At 39.8% G+C, this 27,813-nt stretch overlaps 2 protein-coding genes across 3 annotated transcripts; one reads left to right on the top strand and one right to left on the bottom strand.

Annotated features, from left to right (window-relative positions):
- The first annotated feature begins 1,858 nt into the window (after positions 1-1,858).
- rcc2 (regulator of chromosome condensation 2) lies at positions 1,859-20,737 on the top strand. Of its 2 annotated transcripts, none has more exons than XM_004570903.3 (13): positions 1,859-1,939; positions 4,657-4,878; positions 5,277-5,370; positions 10,473-10,616; positions 10,691-10,822; positions 11,072-11,160; positions 13,357-13,471; positions 14,124-14,290; positions 14,410-14,590; positions 15,294-15,399; positions 16,521-16,593; positions 18,234-18,311; positions 19,043-20,737. In XM_004570903.3, exons 2-13 carry the CDS (start codon positions 4,678-4,680, stop codon positions 19,145-19,147), a joined length of 1,485 nt encoding a protein of 494 aa, XP_004570960.2. In that variant the 5' UTR covers positions 1,859-1,939; positions 4,657-4,677; the 3' UTR covers positions 19,148-20,737. The 2 variants fall into 2 exon arrangements, with proteins under 2 accessions (XP_004570960.2, XP_004570959.2); XM_004570902.5 differs by lacking the exon at positions 1,859-1,939 and adding an exon at positions 3,458-3,612.
- Positions 20,738-23,241: 2,504 nt separating this feature from the next.
- Positions 23,242-27,599, bottom strand: LOC101470202 (large ribosomal subunit protein eL22). Its single transcript, XM_004570904.4, has 4 exons — positions 27,443-27,599; positions 26,522-26,629; positions 24,748-24,872; positions 23,242-23,440 (listed from the first exon to the last, which is right to left on the bottom strand). The coding sequence occupies exons 1-4, from the start codon at positions 27,452-27,454 to the stop codon at positions 23,296-23,298; spliced, it is 390 nt and encodes a 129-aa protein (XP_004570961.1). The 5' UTR covers positions 27,455-27,599; the 3' UTR covers positions 23,242-23,295.
- Between the last annotated feature and the right edge of the window lie 214 nt (positions 27,600-27,813).

The following is a 27,813-nucleotide window of genomic DNA, read 5'->3' as shown; positions in this document are numbered from 1 at the left end:
AGGATAACTGCACTGCCAACACTCATGGACATTACACCTTATTTATAGACCGTATTTTTATTTTTACTATATTGCAACCAACATTCCTACATTTTTAAACTGTAATTATTATAGTAGCAACAGCACCCCCACCCCACTCGATGTGCAACAGCAGCATCCCCCTCCCCACACACACACACTCAATGTATCCGTATGTATGCAGATGTATATATAACTTGTACATATCTTTCTTGTGTTAATGTAAAATTGTCGGTGTTACTGTGTAAATACTTACGCTATTGTGTAAGTATTACATTAAACCCTAAACTCATGGAACAATGCCAAACTGCCTTTCATTGTTCTTGTAACAGTGACAATAAAGACCTATTCTATGCTATAATGCTTACTGTGTGCTGATCCTTGTGAGTAAGAAGGTTAGAGAGAACGAGTGTGCGATGGCCACCAGCGCCCCTCTCTTTTCTGTGTAAGGATAACAAATAGAAGAGAAGTCAAGTCCAAAGGCGAACAATGGATTTATAAATACTGTGGAGTTTATACTCCAGCATGACAAAAATGAGCAGAGAAAAAAGCCAAAAAAAACAAAACTAATTTTAGGTTTCACAGTTTGGACAGTGGTTGAAACTGTGACCATGTGACATCCGATCATGTTGTTGACATCTGTGATGGACTGAGTTGAAAAAACAGGAGGAGTCCCAGGAATTATTAGAAAAATATAGTTTCCATTTACTTAACCCCCAAAAATTATATTTCAAGGTTCTTTATTTGTCACATGCATAGTTATACAAGTATAACACACAGTGAAATGTAGCCTGACACGCTCCTTGACATGTGCAACAATTGTGTGGACGTACGTACATACGTACGTACGTACTACGTGCAGTAGTAGCAGCAAGCAGGTGAATTCTGTACATTAATATGAATAGACATCTGACTATTTTACAGGATAGACAATATAAACATGTTTAAAATTAAAGGAATTTGAAATGTACATTGTTCCTTGGTTTAGTGTCTGGAAGAGTCCTGTCTCAGTCAATTATAGATGATGTGAGAGGGCGGGTGTGTGTGTTTAGGGCACGGATGGCTTGGGGATAGAAGCTCCTCTTGAGTCTCTCTGTCCTTGCCCGGATGATGCGGAACCTTCTACCAGATTGCAGAAGTTGGAACAGTTTGTTGCCAGGATGGGACGGGTCCTTCAGTATCTGCGCTGCTCTAGTCCGGCATCTCCTGGTGTAGGTGTCCTGAAGCGGGGGGAGAGCAATCCTGCAGCAGCGTTCTGCTGTACGGATCACTCTCTGGAGAGCTTTTTGGTCCTTCACACAGCTGTTCCCAAACCACGATGTCATGTTCTGTGTGAGGATGCTCTCCACAGCGCCTGTATAGAAAATCCTGAGGATCTTTGGAGAGACCCTGAACTTCCACAGTTGTCGTAGGTGATACAGGCGCTGCCTAGCCTTTTTGGTCTGGACCTGAATGTGGGAAGCCCATGTCAGGTCTATTTACAAGAGTAATAAATGTTGAGCTCATAAAAGAGGTCAAAGTAACAAAACTGAACTCAGGCAAAGACTGCAAACTTAACAACCCAAATGACTGCTACCAACAAACATAACTGACCTAAACATGAAATGACATACAAGGGTATATATAATGGCTGATCACACCATTGTGACACATGAGGGGTAACAAACAAAACAAAATCATAAATCACAAACGATGCAGTACAATCTAGTTTGTTAATAAACTAAACCCTAAAGAAGAAAATCAAAACCCCATTAAACCCTAAACTCAAATATTTAATTAAATACAAATACTTTGTTTTCAAAGTAAAGAAAACACACATTCCCCCCTCAGCAGGAAGTGGTGGTGTGGTCCAATTATCGTTTTAATGGTTTCAAACCCTGGCTGCCATCTTTTGTCCAGCAACTCCCAGGGATGATGGCAGGTAAGAAATAAAAAGAAAAAGGTTAGTCAGAAAGCAAAGAAATGAAGTAGTATGAATACATAAGTAAACTAAATGTGCGCACTTACAAATAGAACAAATGTATCCAAACCAATCAATAAAGTTATTGGCAACTAAAATGTATTACTATGTTCAAATGAAAACTGAATATACAAAAGTTACCGACTTTAGAGTGTGGCCACAGGTTTGGCCATCACAATATCTAACGATGCCTGAAGCTTCGCTGTTTCAGAAAGAGTGTTGGTGTGAATTATGTCCTGCAGGTTTTAGATGTGTCCTTGATCCAACACAGCTGATTGAAATGGCTAAATGACCTCCTCAACATGTCTTGAAGTTCTCCAGAGGCCTGATGATGAACTAATCATTTGATTCAGGTGTGTTGACTCAGGGTGAGATCTAAAACCTGCAGGGACACCGGCCCTCGAGGCTTGCTGTGCAACACTTCTATCACCCTTCTATCTTCAGTTTCATGTCAAAGGGTTTTGCTCCAAAGCTAGAGAGCTTATTGCCAAAAAACACCCGAGTCAAGCATATGGAAAAAATATTATTTCTTAATAAAATAAATAGTTACCATCACAGCAGTATTCATAAACACAATCACTCATGTCTACACACATTAATCAAAAACAAATTAGATGAATGAATGAACCACAGTGAAAAATAAGATAAAATAAAACAGATTAAGGTGTTTTTATTTATATTCTAGGCAGTGATTATTCCCATGCTGGGACTGTTGTAGGAACAGCCAACAGGTGCAGGAAGACAAACTGCCATGGCTGCTATTGTCAGGGTTGTGCTGTGTGGCGAGCAGAGGTAGTACCCAAGAAGTAGGTGATGTTCAAAGTTGCAGGAGGCCCTTTGGGAAATATACTTTTCTACACATTATTTATTTTGTAACATGAGCAGAGAACCTTTAGAGATGTACAGCTCTGGGTGTATTTTGCACACTGTCTTTGACTGTTGCAGGTGGTGAGAGCTTTCAGGAAGCTAAAACAGATTAAAATCTATTTTTATTTCCACCAGGTCTCAGGACAGAGACAAATTTCATGTTGCAATACTTTGTTTGAAAAAACATATCAGAGGATTATTTAATTTATATAGAAGAGAATAGCCCTTTATTGTTATTGTACATGTACAGCAAAATTATTGGTGCTTCACACAAACTGTGCATTAAGTAAATATATATATATATATATATATATATATATATATATATATATATATATATATATATATATATATATAGAGAGAGAGAGAGAGAGATATAGATATATATATAGATATTTCTCTAAACAGTAGTAAAGGTATATTTTATTCGTTTTTAGTATAAGGTACCAACCATTAGCAAACATTAACATTAAAAATCTCATCAAGCTTGCACAGAGTCATAAAATGTAATTATCCAAGCAGAATATTGATGTCTGCACAGTGTTATATTTTTGGGCTCGCATGGTTTGCAATATGAACGAGGTGGGGGCCACAGTGCTGTTTTTCTTCACGGGGCCCCATATCACCCGGCGGCACCCCTGTGTGTATCGGCTTCCTGTATGAATACGAAAAACAGACCACGTGGTGTAAAAGCAGACTGCAGCTTCTTTTGTTCAAATCAATCAAACCAGAGACGGACAGAGAGCCGCTGAATCAGGAAATCGCCGGTAACTGATTTATTTTTAGTTGTCTAAAATTAATAATGATATTTCCCGAAATCACACAGATTGTACCTGGGCTTATTAAAAAATATTTCCAGCCAAGAAAACGTGGATAAAGTTTTATGTTGTATCATCGTTTTACAGAGTGTTTGTGTTTATGTCTTTATTTAGGATGTGTGTTAGCATACAGTAGAGAGGTAACGTTAGCTTAATGAAACCTATCAAGTCGTCTATTTTTCCCATTTTATGTGATATTATTTTACGGTGGGTTCGAGAGTGTTGGTGTTTTCGTACAATATACAAACTTTGCGCAGCTTGTTTGTGTAGCGGCTAACTATTTAACTTCGTACGCCGTGTGTTAGCACATCAGCTAGCTTGGTACCCGACCATTATGTGAACAAAGAGCGACAGAGGTTAGCCGCTCAGCCTAATGAGGCTAGCAGCTAGCTCGCAAACTTAAACCGGTGCACTGTTATAGTTTGCTGGGTTTTTTTGTGTGTGCATAACAAGCTAGGTGGTTGTTTTTGTTTGTGTATTTCCCCCGACGCCAATGTCGAATAGCCGAGTATTAGACAGCCACTAAGAATGTAATTTAAGAAAACCGGAGAGATTTTATTAGCTTGTACGTAACAATAGAGATGAATTAGGGCTTCTTGAATGTGGCAAACTTATATAACGGCACACATATAGTGCTGGCAGCATCAACTCAAGCGTGTGAACTTGTAGCCAGTGAAGTTCGCCAATTCGCCAAAGTTTACGTTAACAAAAGACCGATTTGAAGCATTTAGTTATTTTTAATAACGTCCATTCCGCCATAACCAGCCCACGAGTTTAATGAGTTGAAGTTTTTGGTAATTAACTCCTGCACAGGGTTTTTCATTCACATCTTATTGTGTTGTGCTGTACTTCAAATAAGTGTTTCTGTAATTTAACACGTTAGTAGTTTTATTCAACAAGCCTTCGTTTGGTCTTTTCCACAGCCTTTGTTTCTTTGACAATTAAGTTTCCATGTGGTCTGAATAACACTATGTGGTTTCTTCTTTTCCACAGAAAACAGCTTGAGTTTGAAAGATGCCACGCAAGAAGGTGACAGATGTCTCAGGGAATGGTGGGATGAAAAGGAAGCGAGCCAGCGGGAAAAGGAGAGAGAGGGATTTCAGCAGTGATGACGAGTTTGACTTTGAGCAGGAAAACAACAAGAAATCCGGCAAACCCACCACCAAGTCTGGTCTCCAACCGGTCACTGTGGCAGACGACGTGAAAGAGAAAATAGTGCGTTTGATCAAACATAGACTGACTGGTTTTTGAAAGTTAAAGTGTTCTGTGTTACAAACATTTCTCAGTTATTACCTGATAATGACCGTCAGTCAAACCGTTCGCCTTTCTTTGTTGTTTTTCATCAGCATGTGTGTTTATGCTTTTCCCTTCTCATAGTACAGCCTGACCTGTAATATGAAATTTAATCAGAATTTTTTCATTGTTTTTCTTGTTTAAAAAGAAATATTTGCTGTATGAAAAGTTTGTGTTAAAGCTGTCCCTGTTTGGTTATTGCTAAATAATAATACAAAATAAAACCTACTTTTCCCTTTGACCCAGGAAATAGATTAGATTAATTTTTTTGTTTATTCATTGTTTGTTTGTTTTTTATAGTTATTGTCCTCTTTTTGCAGAAACTCGAGTGCCCAAAGGTAAAGGGCCAACTGCTCATCTTTGGGGCAACCAACTGGGATTTGATTGGAAGAAAGGAGGTTCCCAAACAGCAAGGTAAACACCATTCTGGCTATCCTATAATGTACCTGTGTCGCAGGATAGTCTAGTTTTTGTATGTTGGCATGGCCACGTGTATCCTGTTTTCTTAGGGAGTATGACTCTAGTCATTTTTAATATTTTGGTGATGATGGCATGATTAAGAAGCTTCCTGAGGTCCTTGTACAGAGAGTGCACACTGTAGTCCTGAGCCTGTTAGAGAAACTATTTTTATCAAGAAAAGGCTTCAGTGGATAATCAAAGCTACAAAATGTTATTTTTACCTTTCTATTCTATCAAACAGTTTGTCTGTTGTTTGATACAAACACACCTTTCATGAGCTTCCATGGTGCTGGTAGTTGTGAGGTCAACCTATGCTGCGCTTTAGGTCAAGGGTCACCGACCTTTTGTTAAACTGAGAGTTACTTGAAGCATACAGAGTAGTACAAGGTGCTACTTGTATGATATCTTGAATAACAAAGTTTAGCTGTTCCCCTTTAGTGCTAATATTTCTATCTGAGAGCGGGTGACCTGATCACAGTAGTGTCGAGGATTCCCCAGAATTAATATTTGCAATTATTTGGGGAACGCAGATTTAAATACACAACATTGTTTATTTGTGCGAATCTTCTGTATCAACATTTGAAAGTCTGTTTCCACTTGTGATATTTTTGTAAATATTTTGACAGTTTTGTATGAATGAACACATTTGTAGCATTTTGTCTAAAATAATTTTCTCTAAGAAACCATTAACTGTCACAACTTCAAATCATGTAACATTTTTTTTTATTTGAACTGATCACATTTTTGTACAATATTTGAGTTTAACAGAACTACAGCGTCTTTTACTGAAAACGTCTTTGTAAATATCTGTTAGTGGGAAGCCTGGTTTCCCACTTACAGATATGCTGTACACCAGTGAACTGTAATCTGGGCTATAATTACAATATAAACAACACTGCACTTCTGAGTGAGTCTTGAGATGTGTGGAGGTCATTTTGTTAGGATTTTAATCTTGTTCAGCATCCAAGTTGAACTTAGCTGTTCAGCAGTGCATGTCGTGTACACTTACATGAAATGATTTCAGATGACTAACACACACATGGCTCAAGTCGATCAAAGTCACTAAACCTGTTCTCAAACTCTTGCCCGAGTCTGTTTAAGACTTGAGCGTACTTGTCTGCAGCTTCGTCCAAAGCCCCAGATGCAGAAGCATTGTTATTCAGCACTGACTGCACAGAGGGAAAGTGCAGGGATTTTTTTCTTCCTCTGTAAATGTACAGAGAGAATTTTCATCGTAGCTTTAAATGCATTTCCAGTGAGATGTCTTCATTTTGGGTTTGCATTAACTCATTGAATTCAAAAGTGACAAAAACACTGCCAAACTCCCCCCGCCTGCACCATCGGATCTTTGTGTTTTGTAACAGGTTACCATATTCAGCTAAAAGTTCCAGATGCTAATTATGATCTCTATGATGGGAGTTGTCATATTGCATGTATCACCTGCTGCTGAATGGTGCGGGGGTAATGTAGAAATGTTGGGAAATCTGTGTAATTTTTACATTGCACAATGACGCCTGTTCCATTTGTAGTTACGTCAACAGCTTTTTCACTGGTATCTTCTTTTTTTTTTTTCCTCCATGAAGAATCTCTTCACCATATTGTAGATATCAAGTCCCTGTGTTGTTGTCTTCAGGGGCACTAGGGGCATATCCTGGGCAGAGAAATCATTGAACATCATTCTAGACAAATGTTATCAGCTGTGATATACTGCTGCAGACTTGTTGCACTGGAAGCTGAACCACTAGCACTTAACTAGATTCCAGGTACTCGTCAAATTTAGCCCCTAGTTGGACATCTGAGAGTGTGGAGACAACATCAGGACATGTTGAAAGCTTTAAGCCTGTAACATTGGAGCAGTTTGAGTCACATTGATTGTATCTTTCATTACAACCAGTTAAAAGTACTAATTACTCATTGAAAATGATTCCTCAAAAATCTTGAGCCGTCTTATTTCTATTTTATACTTTGCTTAATATTGTAAACAATAATCCTCCAAGCTTTCAGAGATCTTCAAGAACTAATGTCCATAAGAAATAAGAACATAATCAAGCAAAGACTCAACACAGGATCTAAAAGATGCATCTGGCCTGTCAGTTGATCCGTCTACTGTATGCCAAGCCTCATCAGAAGTAGATGTGTGGCTGTCAAGAAGCCATTCTTTACCCTCTAGAGTCAACTTTTCCTGAATCCTGTCGTCACCTTTGTTCAAGACAGAAATGGCAAAAATTTGATTTACTAAGGAAAGCTCTCACAAGCTTCCTCAAAATTCAGTGACAGCAGGTCTTAAGGAGTGACAAATGCAAATTTACAATATCTGGTATCTATGTAGGAGGTCGAGAGAGATGCAGCAGTGTGTGGTGTTATCTTCATAGAGGAGAGCAAAGAACAAAGACGTATCAAATATTCATTTCAAGCTCATTAGAACTGCACAGACTTTGTGCTTCCTGTATTTTCATTTATTTGCAAAATTTTCAATAAATGACTGCAACAGTTTCCCAAACAACATAAAAAGAAATTGGCTCCAAGAAAAAGCACTCTCTGTGCATGTGAGTGCTTTTGTTTGCTGTGTGGATGCTCTTGTCTTTACCTGACTGCTGTTCTCATTATGGTGCAGAACTGATGCAGGGGCATACAGACCCAGACAAAATCAATAAGTGGTTGATTAGTTTACATCTGCAGTAGAGAAGTCAGTTGATGATGCAGCCTGTTCACTATGAACTGGCCGTACACATCACAGTCTGTGTGATCCTGGGGTTAAAAAAATCATTGCAGTCAAAGAGTCTGAAATAGGTTCATTCATGCTGACATCTGGACCGCAAATGAGTGAATGGGCTTGTTTATTTAACCAGCTGATGATGGTGTTAACTACATGAAGTGAGTATTTATATTCCAATCTATTTGGTTATGTCAAATCCAGAATTTACAAACATATTTTTTTGCAAAGGAAGTATAAATGGGAAAAAAAAATTAAAGTGTAAGTTTTGTTTAGGAAATAAAAGCTCGCGTGACACTGGGAGTACTTGTATGTGTGCACTGTTTCAAGCCAGATGGAAAAGATATCAGTCTTAAACGGCTCTAACAGCGCAGAGATGATGCAAATGAATATCATCATTGTGAACTTACTGTAAAATATATAAAGCATTTGACATCTGCAACAATAACATGCAACAAATACATAGATGTAACAGTAGTATAATCCAGAATACACCATGTTTCATGTAACTGGATGTTTAAGTGTTGTCGAAGGTTTAACTACCTGTTTACTTTTTGCTTGTAGGACCTGAGCACGACTGAAAACATCCCATTTTAATGACAGAATTATTTAAATATTACCTGAAAACGGGTAACTATTTTTAAACTATCAGTCTTTGATAAAGGCACAACAGCGTGTCTATTCTGCTCTCCATCTCTCAGCTGGCTGCCTCCTCTCACTGCTGTCCTGGTGTATCAGCAGGAGTGGGAAGCTGTTGCTCTCCCTGAAAGACACCACAGCTCAGCTGCAGCAGTGGATTTCTCAGTCTTTCCTGACTCTGGCCACTTGCAGTTTTCAAAGGAAACTAGATGTATGATAAGTTGGTTTTTTGAGGTGGTTGTCACGGATTTTTGAATAGTGCATCCTTAAAAATGCACGCCATAATGCGCCACACTTTCCAGGTGCATTTTATTAGTTTTTCGTCACTCTAGAGTCTGTTTACACACCGGAGAAGAGCAGAGAGGTGGAGCTGATAACATCGGGAGGTCGGGCTGACCGGCGGCACTGTTCCTGTAATCGCCATTAAAACCTTTTACTGGGAAAAGCTAGCAAAGTCCTCATCAAACCACCTGATCAACAAACGCTGACCTGAAGAAAAGTAAACTTTGTCTCCACCGCTGTTTGTTTTACACAGTGAAAAATCCTCCGTTAAAGTCAGCAGATGAACTGTTAACTTAGCATGTTTATATTACACAGCTCACTGAAGGCCAAGCAGGGGTGAGTCTAAAGGGGGCCGTGGGCAGTGTCAGACCACATCCACTTGAAATATTTTTTGAATAAAATAAAATTGAAATAATATAAAATATTGTGTTAATGAAATTGCATTTATTTAAAAATATAACATTTTTTCCACAGACCAATAAAAATGTTAAGCTTTGACTGCACTTGACATTATTTATATATTTTTGCATTTAACAAAAATATTTTCTTTAGAAAGTATATTTTTGACTTGGCACATAAATACAGTCAACGCTGTTTTTTTTGACAATGTTTTTTGTGCAGTTAAACTATTAAAGTTCTCCAAGCCAACCGTGCAGCTTAGTTATTACAAAGAAGTATTGTTACAAGAAATGATCAAACACAAACGTTCTTTTTTGTGCTCCGTTTATAGAAATGTCAGCATTCTTAAAGAATGCAGTGTTTATGAACAGAATAAGGTACAGAGGGAGCGTTGTGCCCAGTGTTGCCAACTTAGCGACTTTGTCGCTATATTTAGCGAGTTTTCAGACCCCTTAGCGACTTTTTTTCTTAAAAAAAGTCACTAAAAAAAGATGTGAAAGTGTATATCGCTTTTACTCTCAACAAGCAGCGGGTGCTGTAACGCAGTCAGTTCTTCTTTTACTCTTTTACTCTTATGCTGTTTTGTGGATCACAAGGTTTAAAACTACTTATAAACACACACACACACACACACAAAGTAACTCCACCAGAGTGCCTATTTCGGGTCACTTTTGCCGGTCCAAGGACAAAGGAGCAGGGTTGGAATTGTGACATTAAAAAAAACAATTGCTAAAAGAAATTTAATTTGTAGTTCTAAATAAACTCTAAATGCATTTAGGATGTTTTTTACTCACTTTATGTCTCTTCCACGATGTTATTTCTCTCTCCAACAACATAGGTTACAATTAGATTAGCGTGACCAATTATGCAAATTAGGCAATGACGTCATTTAGCGACTTCTAGCAACTTTTAGGACAGCCAATAGCGATTTTCCTTAATGAGGAGTTGGCAACACTGGTTGTGCCAGTGTTGTGCATTTGTGTGTGTGGGGGGTCTTGACACGGGTTCTGTGTGTGTTTCTTAGCTGCTTTCCGCAACCTGGGCCAAAATCTCTGGGGCCCTCATCGTTATGGCTGCCTAAATGACGTCCAGGTTAGCTGCGTGGTGTCCGGCCCCTGTGCTGCTCACAGTCTCTTCATAACCACAGAGGGCAAGCTGTGGAGCTGGGGTAAGTAACATGCACAGTGGTTGTCTGTGTTGGTTGTGTTATCAGACACTGAGCTTGTCTTCCTGCTTCCTTAGGTCGTAATGACAAAGGTCAGCTGGGTCATGGAGACACCAAGCGCCTGGAAGCTCCCAAGTTAATCGAGGCCCTGGCAGAGCATGTTATTGTTTCTGTAGCCTGTGGACGCAATCACACCCTGGCACTCACAGGTAGGCTTAACTGGGGACTGTGTGGGTTTTCCTTGCACAACAGCAGCTGTTTTCAGTGGTTGTGCAGAACAGCCACAAGATCATGTAATACAGCCGCTTGTTGAAATAAAACACCAGTGTATTCTGGGATTGGATTACGCATTATTGGTTTGATTGCACAGGTCATCGAAGGATGTTTCCAAACTGAAATCCAGTCGGTAATGGCTCTGTGCTTTTAACATGTTTGCTGATGGTATTCTGTCTCCTCAGAGGATGGCGCTGTGTATTCATTTGGAGAGAACAAGCTGGGCCAGCTTGGTCAGGGCAACCAGACTGATGCAGTCCTCACCCCAGCACTGGTAAGCCAGGGTGTAACTCGTACTTTTCCTTCCTTTATCAGATGATAAAGTGTGGTGGTGTAGGTGTCACTGCTGTCCAAGTCTCGTCAGTCACAGGAAATGAATACAGTTAGTCTGCTATTCCATAGCTTTTATGGTTTCAAAATAACAAAAACAAACTCAAAACAATTATATAAAATTATCAAACAAAAACAAAATTGTTAATTAATGGGACAGCAGTGCAGTGGCTTCATAGTTTACCTTAGAATCCTTTGGTTGTCAGCAATTCCTCTGCTACACAGCAAACAATGACTGTGGATCGTTAATTCTGCTAACTTTATTTTCCAAATTGTAAACAAATATGGTTTAAAACGGCGCTTACGGCGCTGCCGCGATGTAACTCAGTTTAAAGCTGTAACCTGAACAGTCCATCAAAGTGACCACAGCAGGACACCTCCTTCCTTTGTGCTCTGCCTCCAACATTCAGAAATCAGTTGATTTGTGCATACAGGATTTAGAGCGCAGAGAGCTACCCACAGACTGTGAAACTGCAACAGTGCACCAAGGAGACATACTCGCGTAGACAGTGGCTTCTTTGTGCATGTGGCTGCTAAGTTCACATGCAGGTTATTGAATTTACATGCAAGGAATTTAATTGATCCTGTGAAATGAAATTATTTGCCTGGATTATAGTTTTCTTGTGCACAACTTACTCTATAGTGGTCTCGCTCTTCTAAGTCTTTGTGAGTAAATGATTAATTATTTAATCAAGTTATTGATTTACTCTGCCTGCTAGAAACCTGGTTACAGCAGTGAGGTGGTTAATTTAAATGAATCAACACCGCTGCCTCCTCTTGTCAGAATCCTCAAACAGGAGTGGCTTTCTGTTGCATCCATCAGAGCATGAATGTGTGTGAATGTTAGAGAGAAAGCACTTCTGCATTGAAACAGTGCTTGTGTGAAGAGGTGTGAATGCGGCATCGTATAAAGAACTTTGAGCGCTCCTGCAGAGTAGAAAAGTGATACATAAGAACAAAACATTTACATGTTTTAAAAGCGAACTTATTTCTTAAATCCAGCATCAGAAACAGTGTTGTATAAATGTAGCAAATTGTTGCCTGAAGGCACGTATATTGTAAGGTAAACACTCTACAATAATACAGAGAAAACCCCAATAATCATATGATTAATTACTCCTTTGATTAATTAATGCATTGGTCTTAAATTATGATCGATGTGTATCAAATTCATTTTACATCACGGGCCACATACCACTTTGATCTTAAGTGGAGCGGTGAAGCAGGCCCTTTCAAAGTAAAGAATGTGATGCGGTCAAAAAAATTTGGGTGCACCCAACTTTTATGCTGATGCACCTAAGAAAAAAAGTTAGTCTCGAGCTCTGTATAATGTATGGCAAACTGCTGTACCTGTAATAAAAAAACAAACATGCAGCACCTGGAATGAGCTGAGAAACAGGGTCCCAGGACCTTTGATTAGTCAGCCGCATTGGTAAACTTCAGAGAGCTTACCATTGCGGCTGACCTGTCCAATCCTCTAACCAGGGTCTCCTAACATTATGTTGGTGAGGCTGTGGTGCCCAAACACCCTGTCAGGTTGAGCGTGAGATTTCTTTTAAACGACTGCTGAAAACACATTTATAGGTTAGCGTTCCCTTAATCTTTTCCTCTTTATTTTGGGCTGTAGTTTACATCTAAGTGTGTATGTTGGAATGAATGTTTTACCCCATGTGGTTGGTCTGTATGTCTGAACATGTATACTTTTAATGTGTCTTTTATTCAAACTGTGAAGCACAAATTCAGTTAAAATGTGATACACAATTAAAGTTATTGTTACTCGTGCTGAGCCATATCACTTCCTCTCAGACTGCCTGCTAGGCTATTTAAAAGTAGAGTGGGAGAGAGAGCCTTCAGGTTTCAGGTCCCTCTTCTGTTGAACCAGTCAGTCAAGAGACGGATATACTCGTGGCTTTTAAGATAAGCTTAAAGCATCGTTTTTAATAAAGCTGGTTGGGGCTGGATCGGATTACCCTGAAACCTCCCTTAGTTTTGCTGTGATGGGGTTAGGCTGCTGGGGTTGTCTGATTGTTGTGGTTTTCGCTCCATTATTTTAGGGTGCCACCATACAGTATTAAGCACTTAGAGGCAACTGTGGGGATTTGGCGCTATATAAATAAAACTGAATTGTGTTTCTCTCTAGATTTCCTACAATGGGCAGCCCCTGGTGAAGGTGGCTTGTGGTGCTGAATTCAGCATGGTGGTGGACTGCAAAGGAAACCTGTACTCGTTCGGCTGCCCAGAGTATGGACAGCTGGGTAAGCTCTCAGCACATTGTTTTCATGTTTTAACATTGTTTACAGTTTAAAACTGCTTAAGGCTGCAGAAGATTGTTTGCAATGACACCAGTTTTCACACCTCAGCGATTTAGGAGTTTTAAATTGTTACCATAGGTGCATCTACTAAAACTTAGAGCAGTTTTAATTTCAGCGATCTCAACCTCAGGGTCAAGTTTTCCAAAAATGTTGTGTATGTGTTAACTCGAGATTTTGAAATTGATACCATAGGTGCATCTGTTTGGGTTGGTAAATAAAGTGTTTTCATATGTTAACAAACTGCACACTTATCAAGATGAAATGACATTTTATATCGAGCCCATTACAGTTCACCATCACTGACGTGTTTGACAAAACCTTTCTTGCTGATTTATTCTAGAAAACTGTAGTTAAATGCACGCAAATGATTTTCATCATGGTGAATTTCCCAGGTTAGACTTGGGCTGACAGCATGGACATCCAAGTTTGTGAATGTGATAACTTGAGAATGAGGTGGCATAGAATTCTGAAATTCATACCACGGGATATGTATCATGTAGACACAGTAGTGTAGTTTGTGCACTGGAAAGCACTGATGTGTTGGGAACGATAAACTCCATTAGTTTTTTATTGTTCTGCATCTCTGTCACTGCAGGCCACAACAGTGATGGAAAGTTCATAGCTCGTGCCCAGCGCATAGAGTTCGACTGTGAGCTCATCCCTCGTCGTGTCGCGATCTTCATTGAGAAGTCCAAGGATGGCCAGATCATGCCTGTGCCTAACGTGGTTGTGAGAGACGTGGCCTGCGGGGCTAATCACACGGTGAGAGGATTCCCAGAAGTCTTATCAGGAGCAAATCAAATTAGATGGCCAGTGATTGATTGATTGATTTTTTTAATTTTGCAAAAGGGTTTACAAACTGCTGCTGTTTGTGTTTTCAGCTGGTGCTGGACTCTCAGAAGCGCGTGTTCACCTGGGGCTTTGGCGGCTATGGGCGCCTCGGTCACACCGAGCAGAAGGATGAGATGGTTCCCCGGCTGGTCAAGCTGTTTGACTTTCCTGGCCGTGGTGCCAGTCAGATCTATGCAGGCTACCAATGTTCGTTTGCTGTCAGCGAGATGGGTATGTCACATTGCAACAAGATCTCTAAACAGTCTCGCTCAAGTAGGTTGCACGAACGTTGATACTGTTAGTTTTCACAGATTCTTGTTTAACTTGGATGTTCAGGAAAGTGAAGTCATATGGCACGCAGAATTGCCCACCAGTCCATTCCATCAACAGTTTAGACAAACTGAATTTTAGAAACAAGTCTCATGGAGTTAAAATGTAACTTTGTAGCTACACAGTAAATTTGTTTGAAGGAAATTAGGAGCATAAAAGAGGCGCCTATCAGTCTGCTCATACTTTAGACTTGTGTTATAGTCATTTGCATAAGATTACACTGGCAGAACGAAGAATTAAATCAATTAAATATAAACCAGTTCTTCAATATAAAGAGGATGGACTCCCTCAGACGTCACTGAAACAGAAGCCTAGCAGATGATGACGTGTATGCCATTCAGACCCTAGTGGACAAAAACTGTACCATGGCTATTTCCTGCTACAAAAAGCCATTACAAGCTGCGATTATTATTTTCCATTTTTAATGAATTCAAATTGTTGAAACCATAAAGAAGTAATCGTGAAAAAGAAAGGCTTTAACTTTCTGTCTTCTAAAGAACAGAAAACTTTTTTTTTCTTTGCAAGGTTGTTTACAGAAACTACAATTTTAATGAGAGGTGTGAGAGGAGCACACATATAAATCTGTACATGTTGTATTTTACAGGTGGGCTGTTTTTCTGGGGGGTGACCAATACTTCTAGAGAGTCAACCATGTACCCCAAAGCTGTGCAGGATCTTTGTGGCTGGAAGATCCGCAGCCTGGCATGTGGGTGAGTGCTGTCGTCACTTGTTTCGTTTTTTTCTTTTGGTTTTTATTACCCTTCAGCCATAAAAGCCTGATTGAGTATTGTGGGGACCCCACCAGGTGGGTGGACAGCGTGGACGGTTTGTTGATGTGATAACTCAAGAACAAGCTCACGTAGATTCATACCATAGATGTATCTACTAGAAACCTCGGATAAGTTTAAACCTCCACCTCAAGATCACAAGGCACGTTTTCTGAAAATATTGTGAATGTGATAAGTCAGGAAGGAAGTCGCCTAGGATTTTTTTATATTGATGCCATAGGTGTAGCTGAGGGGTACCACTCACAGCCGGCAGTATTTTTTGGTTTTGGGATTATCTTGCCCTAATTGGACAGTTCCTCAGGGTCAGTTCTCTCACGCTTTGATTTATAGACTGACCTTTGAAGGTTCACTGTGCGCACGCACACACACACACACACACACACACACACACACACACACACACACACACACACACACACACACTGATATATTATCATATGCATATTAGAGTCAGTTTAACCTGTATAGCTCCAAATCAAAACAACAGTTGACCCTACAATAATACAGAGAAAACGCTCACATGACCTCCTTTGAGCAAGCGCTTTGGCAACAGTGGGAAGGTAAAACTTCCTTTTGAAAGGAAGAAACCTCTGGCAGAACAAGGTTCAGGGATAACTGATTAAATGAAGAGTGGTGTAAAAACACAGTGAATGAAAAAAGAGAGTGAAGAAAAAACACGTCACACTCCTCATGGGAAGCCTTCAGCAGCATAGACCTGTTGCATTAAACGTAGAGAGGGTGTCTGACTCCAGACTGAGAACTGGTTCCACAGAAGAGGCACCAGGAAGCTGAAGGAAACCCAAATAAGCCTGCAGTCTGAAAGCCAAATGCTCTTTTGGGGTGATATGGTACTATGAGGTCTTTAAGATAAGATGGGTCGTTATTCAGCACCCTATGTGTAATATGTATGTATAGTACTTTACAATACAATTAATGTAAGTAAAGCACTTTTAATAGTGTTTTACATACACTTTTGGGACTATTTGTTGTTTTCTTATCTACATCCGTAGCTCTGACTCTGTTTGCATGTTTGTATCGATCAGGAAGAGCAGCATCATCATTGCTGCAGATGAGAGTACAATCAGCTGGGGACCCTCGCCCACATTTGGAGAGCTGGTAAGAGTCATTATGAGACATCACATGTCCAGTGTTAACAGCTTTGTAGGCCATCGTCTACATAATCTGTCGTTATTTTTGTTTTTAAACCTGAACAAAAAACATACAGAACAATAGTTCTGTTTGGTTAAAATAGTAACATTTAGTTAAAATAAAATTAAAATTTAGTTAGTGAAAATATCAATATTTTGTGAGACAAAATAAAACGATTGAAATTACACAGATGCTCTTTTGTGCTAATAACATAAAATCTGTGAAATAAAAAATGTGATGCCCTCAAATTACAGAAACAAAAGTCTAGATACTGAGTGTAAAAACTACTGACCGAGAACAGTCACAGGTGCCACAGCTGGTTTAACGTTTCCGCTGGTGTGTGGGGAGACGTTGGCGTGCAGAGTGTAAAACAGTCTTAATTCTGCAGTGGATGATTCAGCTGGTGGAATAAATTCATGCCACTGCTCTGTTTGCAGCAATAGTTTTACAGCATGTTTTGGAAATTACCACATTTTGTTTGACATCCTCCTTAAAATCCAAGCGACGAGCGAGTCTCATTCATTGCTCGCCTGAAACTCGCACTGACAGTATTTAAACACGCATGCTCAGAGCAGTGCGCCAGGTAGCAAGTTTTCCAGTTGGGAGGGGGGATTTATGATAAACATCAAGATGAACAGAATCAACTTACAGGGTATACACAAACTACAGACATAGTTGGAAAAATGTAACCAATAAAAGAGATTTGAAAGAAATTAAGAGCTACCTTTTAAATGTGAAATTGATCTTTTCCAGTTAAAGAAATCTGGTCTTTGAGCCACAAAAACTTGGGGAAGTCAAAAGTGAACTCCAGAGAAGGCGGATATATCTTCCTAACAGAGAACGACTTGTAATCTACAGGGGAACAAGTGGAACCCCCAAAAATAGCAATGAAAAGCTCCGCATTTACCCGTGTCCCTAAAACCTTAGACATGATCATGAAATAGTCAGTCTGACATTTGTTCATTTTACACCAGGAGTGGAAACATGTGGCTCAGGTTACAAGAAGAGGCATTGCATCTTTCACATTGGTCAGTTATTTTGGAATCAGTTTTGACAGTCCAGACTGAAATGGACTTGTTAAACTGTAAGAGTTGCAACTTGGCGCAGCTTGCACTTCATTGTATACTAAGAACAATTTTATCCCACCGCCTGATTCCAACCTTGTGCATTTTTGTTTTTGACTGCAGTATGAGTATCCAGGGCCATCAGTGTGTTGTATAGTTTGTGAAGGCGAAAAACCAGAAGACCATCCGATGGCTGTTCAGTAGGCAGCGAGGGAAAACAGGGGAAAAGGATGCAAAACAACTTAGTACTTAAATTATTTTAATATAACTTAAAATAAGTGGGACACAGGAAAATTAAAGTTGGAGGATGAATTGGAAAACGATCATAAGACTCCACAGTCTTGTTACATTGAAACTTTGTAGTGTGCTTTAGTGTTGCTACAGTCTTGTCAAAATCTCTTTGACATTCACATGAAGATGAATTTGACCAGTGACTTGCTTCCAAATTCGAACAATGTTTATGCAAGTGAAATATTGTGATATTGGCTGTTTTGTTGTAAGATAGGAGATGAACATTGATCACATCTGTCATTGATCTTGCAGGGATACGGAGACACCAAACCCAAATCCTCCACCACCGCCCAGGAGGTAAAGACCTTGGATGGCATCTACATTGAGCAGGTAAATGGACAAGGTGGTAACTATTTGAAGTAGAGTCATTAAGATGCATACTGTTACAATCGCTGATCAATCGTTGATCAATCGTTGATCAAATTAAGCAGTGCCAAAGTTTCACATAATTAGAATGTGTGAATGATCCGATCCAAATCTGATGCATAGTTTCAGACAGTCTTGGATTTGATTGGTCAGCCACCAATCAGACGGTTGCAGAGTCGATCCCAGACTCCCAAAAACTTGTGTGTGTGTGTGTGTGTGTGTGTGTGTGTGTGTGTGTGTGTGAGTGAGTTATAAGTGCTTACGGGTAGATAAACTGTATAATGTGTGTGAGCTTGGATTGAATAAAAGTAAAACTTTGAATAAGCATTATATCAGCCCTAGTTTGCTTGTACTCCACTTCAGTAGTGATGTCCTTAAACCTGTAGACTAATTGCTACACATTGTAGCAATTAATAATAACAATAGCAACTAATAGTTGCTGTAGGCTCTTTGCCTTACAATGTACAGTTCCTTGAGGCATCTGTTGTGATGTGGTGGTATATTTAAAAAAAAAAGTCAGCTAAATTAAATTGAAAAAGCATACGACAAAAGTGCCTGTGAGACTTGGTGAACGAGGCAGGTTGTACAAAGCGCTTTGAGGACTCGGGTAGATTTGAAATATAAGAACCTGTCTATTTACCACGAAGCAGGGAAATGTCCTTCTCTTTCAAATAACGTGCGTGTTGTTTCTCCAGGTGGTGATGGGCTACTCTCACTCTCTGGTCATTGCTAGACAGGATACTGAGCAGGAACAGGAGAAACTTAAAAAGCTCCCTGAGTACAACCCCCGAACAATCTGAAGGGCCCACCAGCAGTGACACCTCAACCCATTTCACAGAGCAGAGGAACAACCATGTGATCAGCAGGAATACCTGACCTGTTCAGTCGCTACTAGTCACGGCATCGTGCTAGTGGGATGGTTGAGTTGAGGGGAGAGGTGTTCACGAGTCTGAAGGTTATCCACACATCTCGACTCCCAACAGACTCCACAACAATTTGGACACTCAAATCAGAGAAGATGGGACTGGAGACTGACAGATGCTCTGGATGGTCCAGCTCTCACAATGAATGGTCAAGATATCTTTACTTCCCAATGAGCCTGCAACGGTTTGTTCTAAGCACATCTCGTCCAGCAAAGTTGTGCTTCCCAAAAAACCCATTCCAGTTTCTTTTCTCATTCATGTCGGGTCTCTTAATTCTGTTTGTTTGTTTCAGTATTGATAGTTGTGACATTTACAGGTGCTACTCCAGGAGCCCTCGGTCTTTTCCTACTGGGGGCATTTTAAAGACCAACACTCCATACCTGTGCCTTTTTCTACATGTATGTTCAGGTTATGGAATTCTTGTTTATTTGGTTCCGAGGATCAGCTGATCCATCTTGTCTGTGGCAGTGTGACCGAGTGTATGCGACTGCTGCAGATTATAATCAGGATTTGGAACATACACTGTGTCTCATTTTGAATACTTGCAGTAATACACTTCCATATAGTGCACTTAAGTACTTTGTTGCAGACTGCATTAAGGTCGACAGGATAGTGTTTACCCAGATTAAACACAGTTGGTTGTATACTCTCCACTGACTGAAGTTGTCTTGATGTTTGGCAGCCTCTGGGCAGCTATTCTGAAGCTTCTTTTGATTGAATTGAAGGTTTGACTTTAGTGTTCACCAGGACCAAACTGCATGCATAGAATCGTAAGTCAAATCTGATTAAAACACTTTTGGAGACTGCCCCAGAATGAGGTTTAAAAAGCTTTTTTTCCTTTGCAAATTATACTTGGAGTATCCACGTGCAGTTTTACAACACCACAGCTTTATTAACAACTGCCAAAAGTCTGAAAAATGCCAAGCTTATTGTTGTTATGGATATACAGGAAACTAAGAAAAGATGATCTGGTGCAACAACACGGATGGCTCGTATGCATCCTGGTCCAGCTGTTGAGTATACCATTCAGGTACTCTGTTTACTCTATGCAGTCGCACTTGTCATTGTGAGCACACTTATGCATTAAATAGTAAGTGTATGGAAGAATATTACCTGAGACACAGCAGCCATGTTCTGTGCACTTCATGTTGATGTTACATTCCTTGTTTCTTCAATGTTTGCATCAATGATGCGCGCCTCAGTCCTTCCAAGACCACAGAGTCTCTTAGCTCTTTTTTTTCTCTTGTTTATTTCATTAAGTTTAACTTTTACAGCGCTCTAAGCAATTTCACAAACAGGTCTGAACCTCCAAAACCACCAATGCACTGTCTAAACTCGTTCAACGTGATAAGGTGCAGTGCGTTCTTTTTAATGGTGAAATTTCTCTGGGTTATGTTTTTGTTTGGTTTGTTTCTTGCTTTTTTTTTATTTCATTGAAATGGTTGAATAAAGATTCCTGTAAATGAATTTGTCTGTGCAGTCAAACCTCTACTCAGGTCAGATTGAACAAAACGATTCAGCCATCCATCCACCTCAGAGGTGGGGAGGTTGTTCACTTTTATTTGTACAGTACCAAACAACAGTTGCTTCGTGGTGCTTCATTGTAAGGTTAAGACCATCGGAAAATACAGAGAAAATCCAAACAATCTGCTGTCCTCTATGAGCCAGCACTTTGGTGACAGTGGGAAAGAAAACTCCCTTTTAACATGAAGTCTACAGCAGAACCAGGCTCAGAGGGGCGCTCATGACCAGGAAGACCGGACAACACTGTAGTGGAAGAAAACCAGAGAGAAATAATGACTGATTTAATGCGGAGTAGTGTAGAAACAGAGAGGGGGGTTCCTCACATCAAAGGAAGCCCCCATCAGTGTAACTAAGGGAGGATTCAGGGTCACCTGATCCAGCACTTGCATAGTTTTAAGCCTAATCCAAAAGGTAGAGGGGGAATCTTGTTTTCCAAATCCAAACTGGGAGCTGGTTCCACAGAAGAGGGGCCTGAAAACTGAAGGCTGTGCCTCCATTCTACTTTTAAATACTCTAGGAACAAGTAAATTAACAGCCTACAACGTCTTTATGATGAGCCTGATTTTTCAAGACCTTGTATGAGATGAGAAATTTGATTCTGGATTCAACAGGGAGCTAATGAAGAGAAGTCAGTGCAGGTGAAATATGCTGCAGCATTTTGGATTAACTGAAGGTTTTTCAGGCAGTTTTTAGGACTTCCTGATAATGAATTACAGTAGTCCAGCCTAGAAGTAATAAATGCATGAACTACTTTTTCAGCGTCACTCTGAGACAGGATATTTCTAATTTTAGAGATGTTGCACGAATGGAAGAAAGCAGTCTTACATATTTGTTTAATATGTGCATTGAAGGACATGTCCTGGTCAAGGTTCCTCACAGTGTTACTGGAGGCCAAGGTAATGCCATCCAGAGTAAGAATCTGGTTAGAAAAAACATTTTAAAGATCTTTAGGGTCCATGTTTGCCTTAAAATGGTGGCTGTCTGAGTGGTGTCCAAAAATGTGGGCTTCATAGATCATTTGGAAATTTTCTGGGGAAAACATGGTCTTTCTAAGAGACACAGAATCCATCCCAGTTTGGATGGAGCAGCTCTAATTTCTAGAAACCTGGACAAACTTATTGTACCTACCCAAAACGTGACTATAGTGGGGGCCAGTCTTACACACCTCTGCAGTTTTTCCTCCTCCTGTTATCACCCCATATTATTAGACTCAGCTGGCTAGTATTATGATGGTCCTTCTCTCTTCCATTGTTAATAGCCTTTTTCTCACCATTTTTGTACCAACACACTACTTTCTGTAGTACAACACTGTTCAACTTTTATGCAGACAAAGTAATCCACAACAGCTGGAACAGCTGTAGGAATTACACCAGCTTTCAAGGCTTGATCAACCTCCATTGCTGCAGAACAGCTTTAAATTGTTAACCCATGTATCATTGTGAAATGTACATGATTTTTCAGTTTTGAGTAACCTTACTTTTTTAAACCTCTGCCAGCTCACCACTTTGTAACATTTCAAGCTTTCATTGTACTTAAACAACTTGAATTACAATAGATAACAGGACAAATTGGGGTATTTTAAGACGTTTGACCATAACTTAAGCAAACAGCCTGTTGTGAAAGGAGTAGAAAGTTCAGATACCTGTTTAAAACTGTAGGGATTAAAAGCAAAACGTTGTCAGAAAAAAAAATAATACAGAAACCTGAAGTATTGGTACTTCATTACTGTATTGCTCTCATTTTTTTCCCCCTACATGTATCATTCTCTTTTGCTTTCTACCATCTTTTTCTGCATCATTTGCCTCTAAATCTTGTCTGTACTGTACAGTCGTAGTGTTTGCTGCCCAGAATACACACATTTGATTGGCTGAGTGGTATCATGTGGAATGACATGAAACTGGTCTGTGCCTTTCCTCAGCCACCAAATCACCACCATCAAGACTACGAAAGGAGCAAAACTGGTTTGAGAAACAGGAGAGTGACCCCAAACACACCAGCAAATCCACAACAGATTGTTGTAGTGGGGCCAAAATTGCTCTACAACAACGCAAGACAAACAGAAAACATGTCCTCCTAAAGCTGGATCTACAAGCTAATAAGTCAGAGGGTGTACTGGGTTTGTCACAGGACAGAAAGAACCCTGTGAAGAACTCTTACATTAAATTACAAGCAGTTTGTTTTCAACTCCAGCAGTAATTGACTCATATTTGACCATATGAAGACTCCGCCCACTTCACAACAATGAAGAATGAACAAAATCACATCGCTCAGTTTTATTTCAGCCCATCTGAGCTGCTTAATTTGCAATTTTTTAAAATCTTGTTTCCATGATTCATTGGGTCCTATGTAGATCCTACAGTGAGTGCTCTACAGTGCAGTAACACTGGAATGAATAATGTTGCTCCGGATCTGTCATCACATTATGAAAAAGAACCTTAAACAAAAACTCTGTATTGTAAACAACATTTATTTAAATACACAAAATCAGATTAATTGCCATTTTAATCATCATCTTCTTCCTCCTCTTCATCCTGATTAATCTGGAAGTAGCGGAGCTCATAGCTCTCCTTGGTGTTGGCAACAACACGCAGCCAGTCACGGAGATTGTTCTTCTTCAGGTACTTCTTTGTCAGATACTTCAGGTATCTGGAAAAACAAGAGATGTTGAATCATCAGTTGAATCCCCTTCAGGGAACAGCAGCACGGTGGGTGATAGTAGAGATGGCACGATACCACTTTTTTTTTTATGTCCGATACCGATATCATAAATTTGGATATCGGCCGATACCAATATGAATCCGATATAGTGTTTTTTAATCAATAAAACTGTTTTTTTAATATCTTGCTGCATTTTGTATAAGTTCAAACTCTAAATGTTCAACCAGACCGCGGACAGGTCCCGCACGCCACAGCCGCTCTATCACGTGATGCATACTGTTCCGACGCGCTACGGTTATGAGCAGTTATGCCATGTCGCAAGTTTTGTGAGGTGATTTTTGATATTTAATGGATCGGATTACATTTTTTATTTCTCTCCGATATCCGATCTAGTAATTTAGGTCAGTATCGGACCGATACGGATACGTAATATCGGATCAGTCCATCTCTAATGGATAGCTTCCTGGTATATGGAATGTTACAAAAAGCTATGCAAACCTTGCTTTAACAATGCCGTGAAAATAGCACATTTTTCCCCCACAAACACAACAGAGTGGTGGTGTGGCGACATCTGAACTCATAACTGCCATTATACCTTTAAGAACTGAATCCTGTTCACCATGGGCCGTTTTCTCATCGATCATGATGATGATGAACTCCCTAAACATCCATTCCCTGACATCATCATTAATTGTTAAACTATTTGCTTACGTGGCAAATACATTTATCCATTTTTAGTTTTGAAAAGACTCAGCTTTTCTGGAATCCTCTATTAAATAAAAAAAAACTGACTAATAAGCTCACTAGCTGTGAAATTACACTTTCAATTAAACTACAGGTTCCAGTCTTCAGTTGTAATATCCCAGCTCACGTCACATGATGATTCTACTCAATAAAAACCCTGTGCAGCTTTGTTCTTGCACAGCAAGAGAGAAAGTTACATTTCATATAATATATTTGACACTTTATTAGACATCGTTTCATTATTATTATTTTTACATTTATTAGTCATTCAGGATTAAAGATGCGTGTCAGCTGTCGTTTGACACCGATATGCCACCATATTGTTAATGTCTTAAAATGAAAATGTTAATGTTAGTATTTGTGAATGGCTGCAGCTGCATGAACCCTTCAGCACAGTGAAATCACCAATAGCAGTTTTTAGTAACGTCACATGATCTATATGAAGATGTTGAGTTAACTGGTCTTTACATTTGCTTCTATTAGTAATGTGGTCTCGTCATCTTACTCAGAACTTTACATTAGGATCAAACAACACAGTGAGTGCCTGATACCTTTTGGAGAAGGGCACCTCAGAGGACACTGTAATCTTGCTCTTGCTTCTCTCAATGGAGACCACACCGCCACCAAGGTTCCCGGCCTTGCCGTTCACTTTAATGCGCTCCTGCAGAAACTGTTCCTGCAATTAACATGTGGTAAAAATGTTACTTTATATCGACGGCTCTATTTATGCTCCACATGAGCAACAAGTTCACTGAAGAGTAACAAGCAAAGTTCTAATAAAACCAACAAAGCTCTTTCGGTGAATGAGTTTGTGGATTTTAAATGCATCAGGCCTTTTTGCTTAAATGAAGCTAACAGTAGTATGGATTATTACGAGCTGTTTTCCAATTGTATGGCTGTGAGTTTGATGGCTACAGAACCCTGGTATTAAACTTGTCCCCAAGTAGATAGTTACATATTCAAAAATTAGTCATTTCTGGGGTTATTCCTTCGGTGTTAATTCATTTTGACTTTTTTGTGCAGCACATTTGACTGTGTTACATGTAACTGCTTTAGAGTCCTGTGTTTCCAGCAAAGCCTTCAATGTTCAAACTAAACGTTCAAGTGTTTTTCCACCTCAAGTCAAAATAACGAGCACTATTTTTATTTAAGCAATAGATCTGCATTTCTTTATCCTAGGTACAGTTACTGGCATTATGAGAACGTTTGTCCTTGTGCACAGCTTTTCTGGTGGCGCGTACACCACATTGCCAAAAGTATTCACTCACCCACCCAAGTTGTTGAATTCAGGTGTTCCAATCACAGCTGTTATGCTGCTGTGTTGACATCAAAATGCTTGTGAGCAATAACCAATAACTGCAGTTTAGAAAGCTAATTAGCACCTAGAAAGCTTCATCAATTGACAGGAGCCACACAGAGAGGAGACCTTTACCTCATTATCTGTTCAACGTGCAGAAACTTGGTTGGTACTTACCAATTTTCTTGTTGCTTAAAAGAGAAGAAAAAAACCCTACTCTTATTTGTTTTAGATATCATCTTAAACATGTAAACACACTGTTTCTTGCCACTTGCCAGAAAAATTGCCACCACCTCAGCTTTGTAATACATAACCACATTAGCCTTGTTAGTTTGTTCTTAACAACTTGTATAAGTATAACCAGTAACTAAGCATTTCACACTAAATTATAGTGAGTATCAGTAACTAGGTGCTGACAACTACCAGTACTGAGAAAATGTTAATGACATTCATCCTTAGTGGCTGTAGCTCAGGTGGCAGAGCAGGTCAGCCACTAATCAGAAGGTCGGTGGTTCGATCCCAGGCTGCATGCCAAATATCCTTGGGCAAGATACTAACCCCATGTTTGCCTACTGGTGGTGGTCAGAGGGCCCGGTGGCGCCTGTGTCCGGCAGCCTCGCCTCTGTCAGTGCTGTGGCTACAATGTAGCTTGCCATCACCAGTGTGTGAATGGGTGAATGACTGAATGTAGTGTGAAGCGCTTTGGGGTCCTTAGGGACTAGAAAAGCGCTATACAAATGCAGGCCATTTACCATTAGTGTCATGTGGCCCTAAAGACATCTGTAGCAAGAAATGTTACCGACTGAAGAGAAGAAGAAAAAAAATATAGTCCGAAGCTTAGGTGTGTGTGTGTAAAGGTGTGGTTTCCCGAGCTAATCCAAATGGAGGCTGAACTCAAAAAGGGTGTAGAGTGAGCCAGATCTGGCTAGGAATGTCATCTCAAAGAAGCCCTGCAGCTTGTGCAGGACAGCCTTTAGTCTTAAATTGGTAATAAAATAACTCAGAAAAAGTTACAGCTTAAAACTTACAAAGTTGGCAGCATCCATGATGCCATCTTCGACAGGGTGCGTGCAGTCCAGTGTGAATTTTAGGACCTGCTTTTTCTTCTTACCACCTTTGCTGACATTCTGCTTCCTCTGCCAATGGAAGGACAAACATTTACTTCACTGCAAAGAACCTCTAGGCTGTCCACTACATTTATATGAACAAAATTTAGTAAAACACCCAACAACCACCAACTGTTAACATTCCAATGTATCAAAATGTTAATTTCCCGTTTGTGCAGTACATAGGTCCAAAGAGCGATTGGTAAAATCTGGTCACCATCACATTCAACTGATTAATTCAAAAATCCTGCAATCTGAATTAATAGCGGATTTTGCTTTTACCTACAGAGTTATATGTATTCAGCATAACAGTTTAATATACGTGATGATGCAACTGTACTTCGATTCTAGCCAAAGCTCGACTTTAATTATAAGAACATTCAATGACAACATTAAGTATGCATAAGTGCTATTTTCGACTCTTTAATGTTTTGATAAGTACGACTAAAAGTAATTAAAAACATCTCCATGAGTTGAGCTCTGCGTCAATCCCCCGACTAGTAACGTCCACGTCTCGGAGCGATTAACTAACAAGCAGGTCAAACAAACAAACACAGCTCCGTAGATACTGTCAGCCTCCAAAACCTTATCTGCGCACCTTATTAAACAAAGGTATCGTTATAGGGCTAGCAACGTGGTTAGCTCTGCGACGCTGCTAAGCTAACGTTAACTCACAGACAGCCATAGGCCACAAAAAACTCAGCTGTGTAACCGAAAAAAACCATCACAAACGGACCCAAACCCTGCATTTTAGTCCATGTAGATGCAACAAGCCAGTTTTTTCCAGATTTCATATAGGAAAAGATACAACTTCGATAGATTTTAGCACGACTTTTTACTTACAATAGGCGCCATGGTGAAGAAGCTATCAAAAAGGAAGAGCAAGCGGTGCGCATGCGCTACACATCATACGCCGAAAAATTGATGGAATTCGTTTTGTCCCAAAATCGCTTCATTTCCATTCATCCAATAAACTTTTTTAAAAACAGCAATGGATGTTCATAGAACCTCGCAATAGTCCCGGTATTCCTTGTTAACTAGTTTTTACATTAACTGGTTAGATTTGTTTGTTTTTCACTCTCCGTGTTAAAAATGTTGCACCCGCAGATTCGTCATTTTCACGGAACCGTCTGATCGCTCTAACAATATTAAAGACCTCCGCAAAATAAAGTCTCCATCTCCAGCTCGTTCAAATATATACACGTATCGATATT

This window comes from Maylandia zebra, linkage group LG20, assembly GCF_041146795.1.
Source record: "Maylandia zebra isolate NMK-2024a linkage group LG20, Mzebra_GT3a, whole genome shotgun sequence".
Classification (NCBI taxonomy): domain Eukaryota; kingdom Metazoa; phylum Chordata; class Actinopteri; order Cichliformes; family Cichlidae; genus Maylandia; species Maylandia zebra.
The sequence above is the reverse complement of the archived record's forward strand: the minus strand, read 5'-3'. Positions and strand labels throughout refer to the sequence as shown.

Bases quoted from the DNA above. Each gene is read 5' to 3' on its own strand.
- rcc2 (XM_004570903.3), top strand. From the start codon at position 4,678: ATGCCACGCAAGAAGGTGACAGATGTCTCAGGGAATGGTGGGATGAAA. The intron at 10,823-11,071 runs GTAGGCTTAACT...CTGTCTCCTCAG, and splicing joins TCACACCCTGGCACTCACAG to AGGATGGCGCTGTGTATTCA. The intron at 14,591-15,293 runs GTATGTCACATT...TGTATTTTACAG, and splicing joins GTTTGCTGTCAGCGAGATGG to GTGGGCTGTTTTTCTGGGGG.
- LOC101470202 (XM_004570904.4), bottom strand. The intron at 24,873-26,521 runs GTAAGTTTTAAG...TGTTAATTGCAG, and splicing joins TCATGGATGCTGCCAACTTT to GAACAGTTTCTGCAGGAGCG. The intron at 23,441-24,747 runs GTATCAGGCACT...TTGTTTTTCCAG, and splicing joins GAGGTGCCCTTCTCCAAAAG to ATACCTGAAGTATCTGACAA.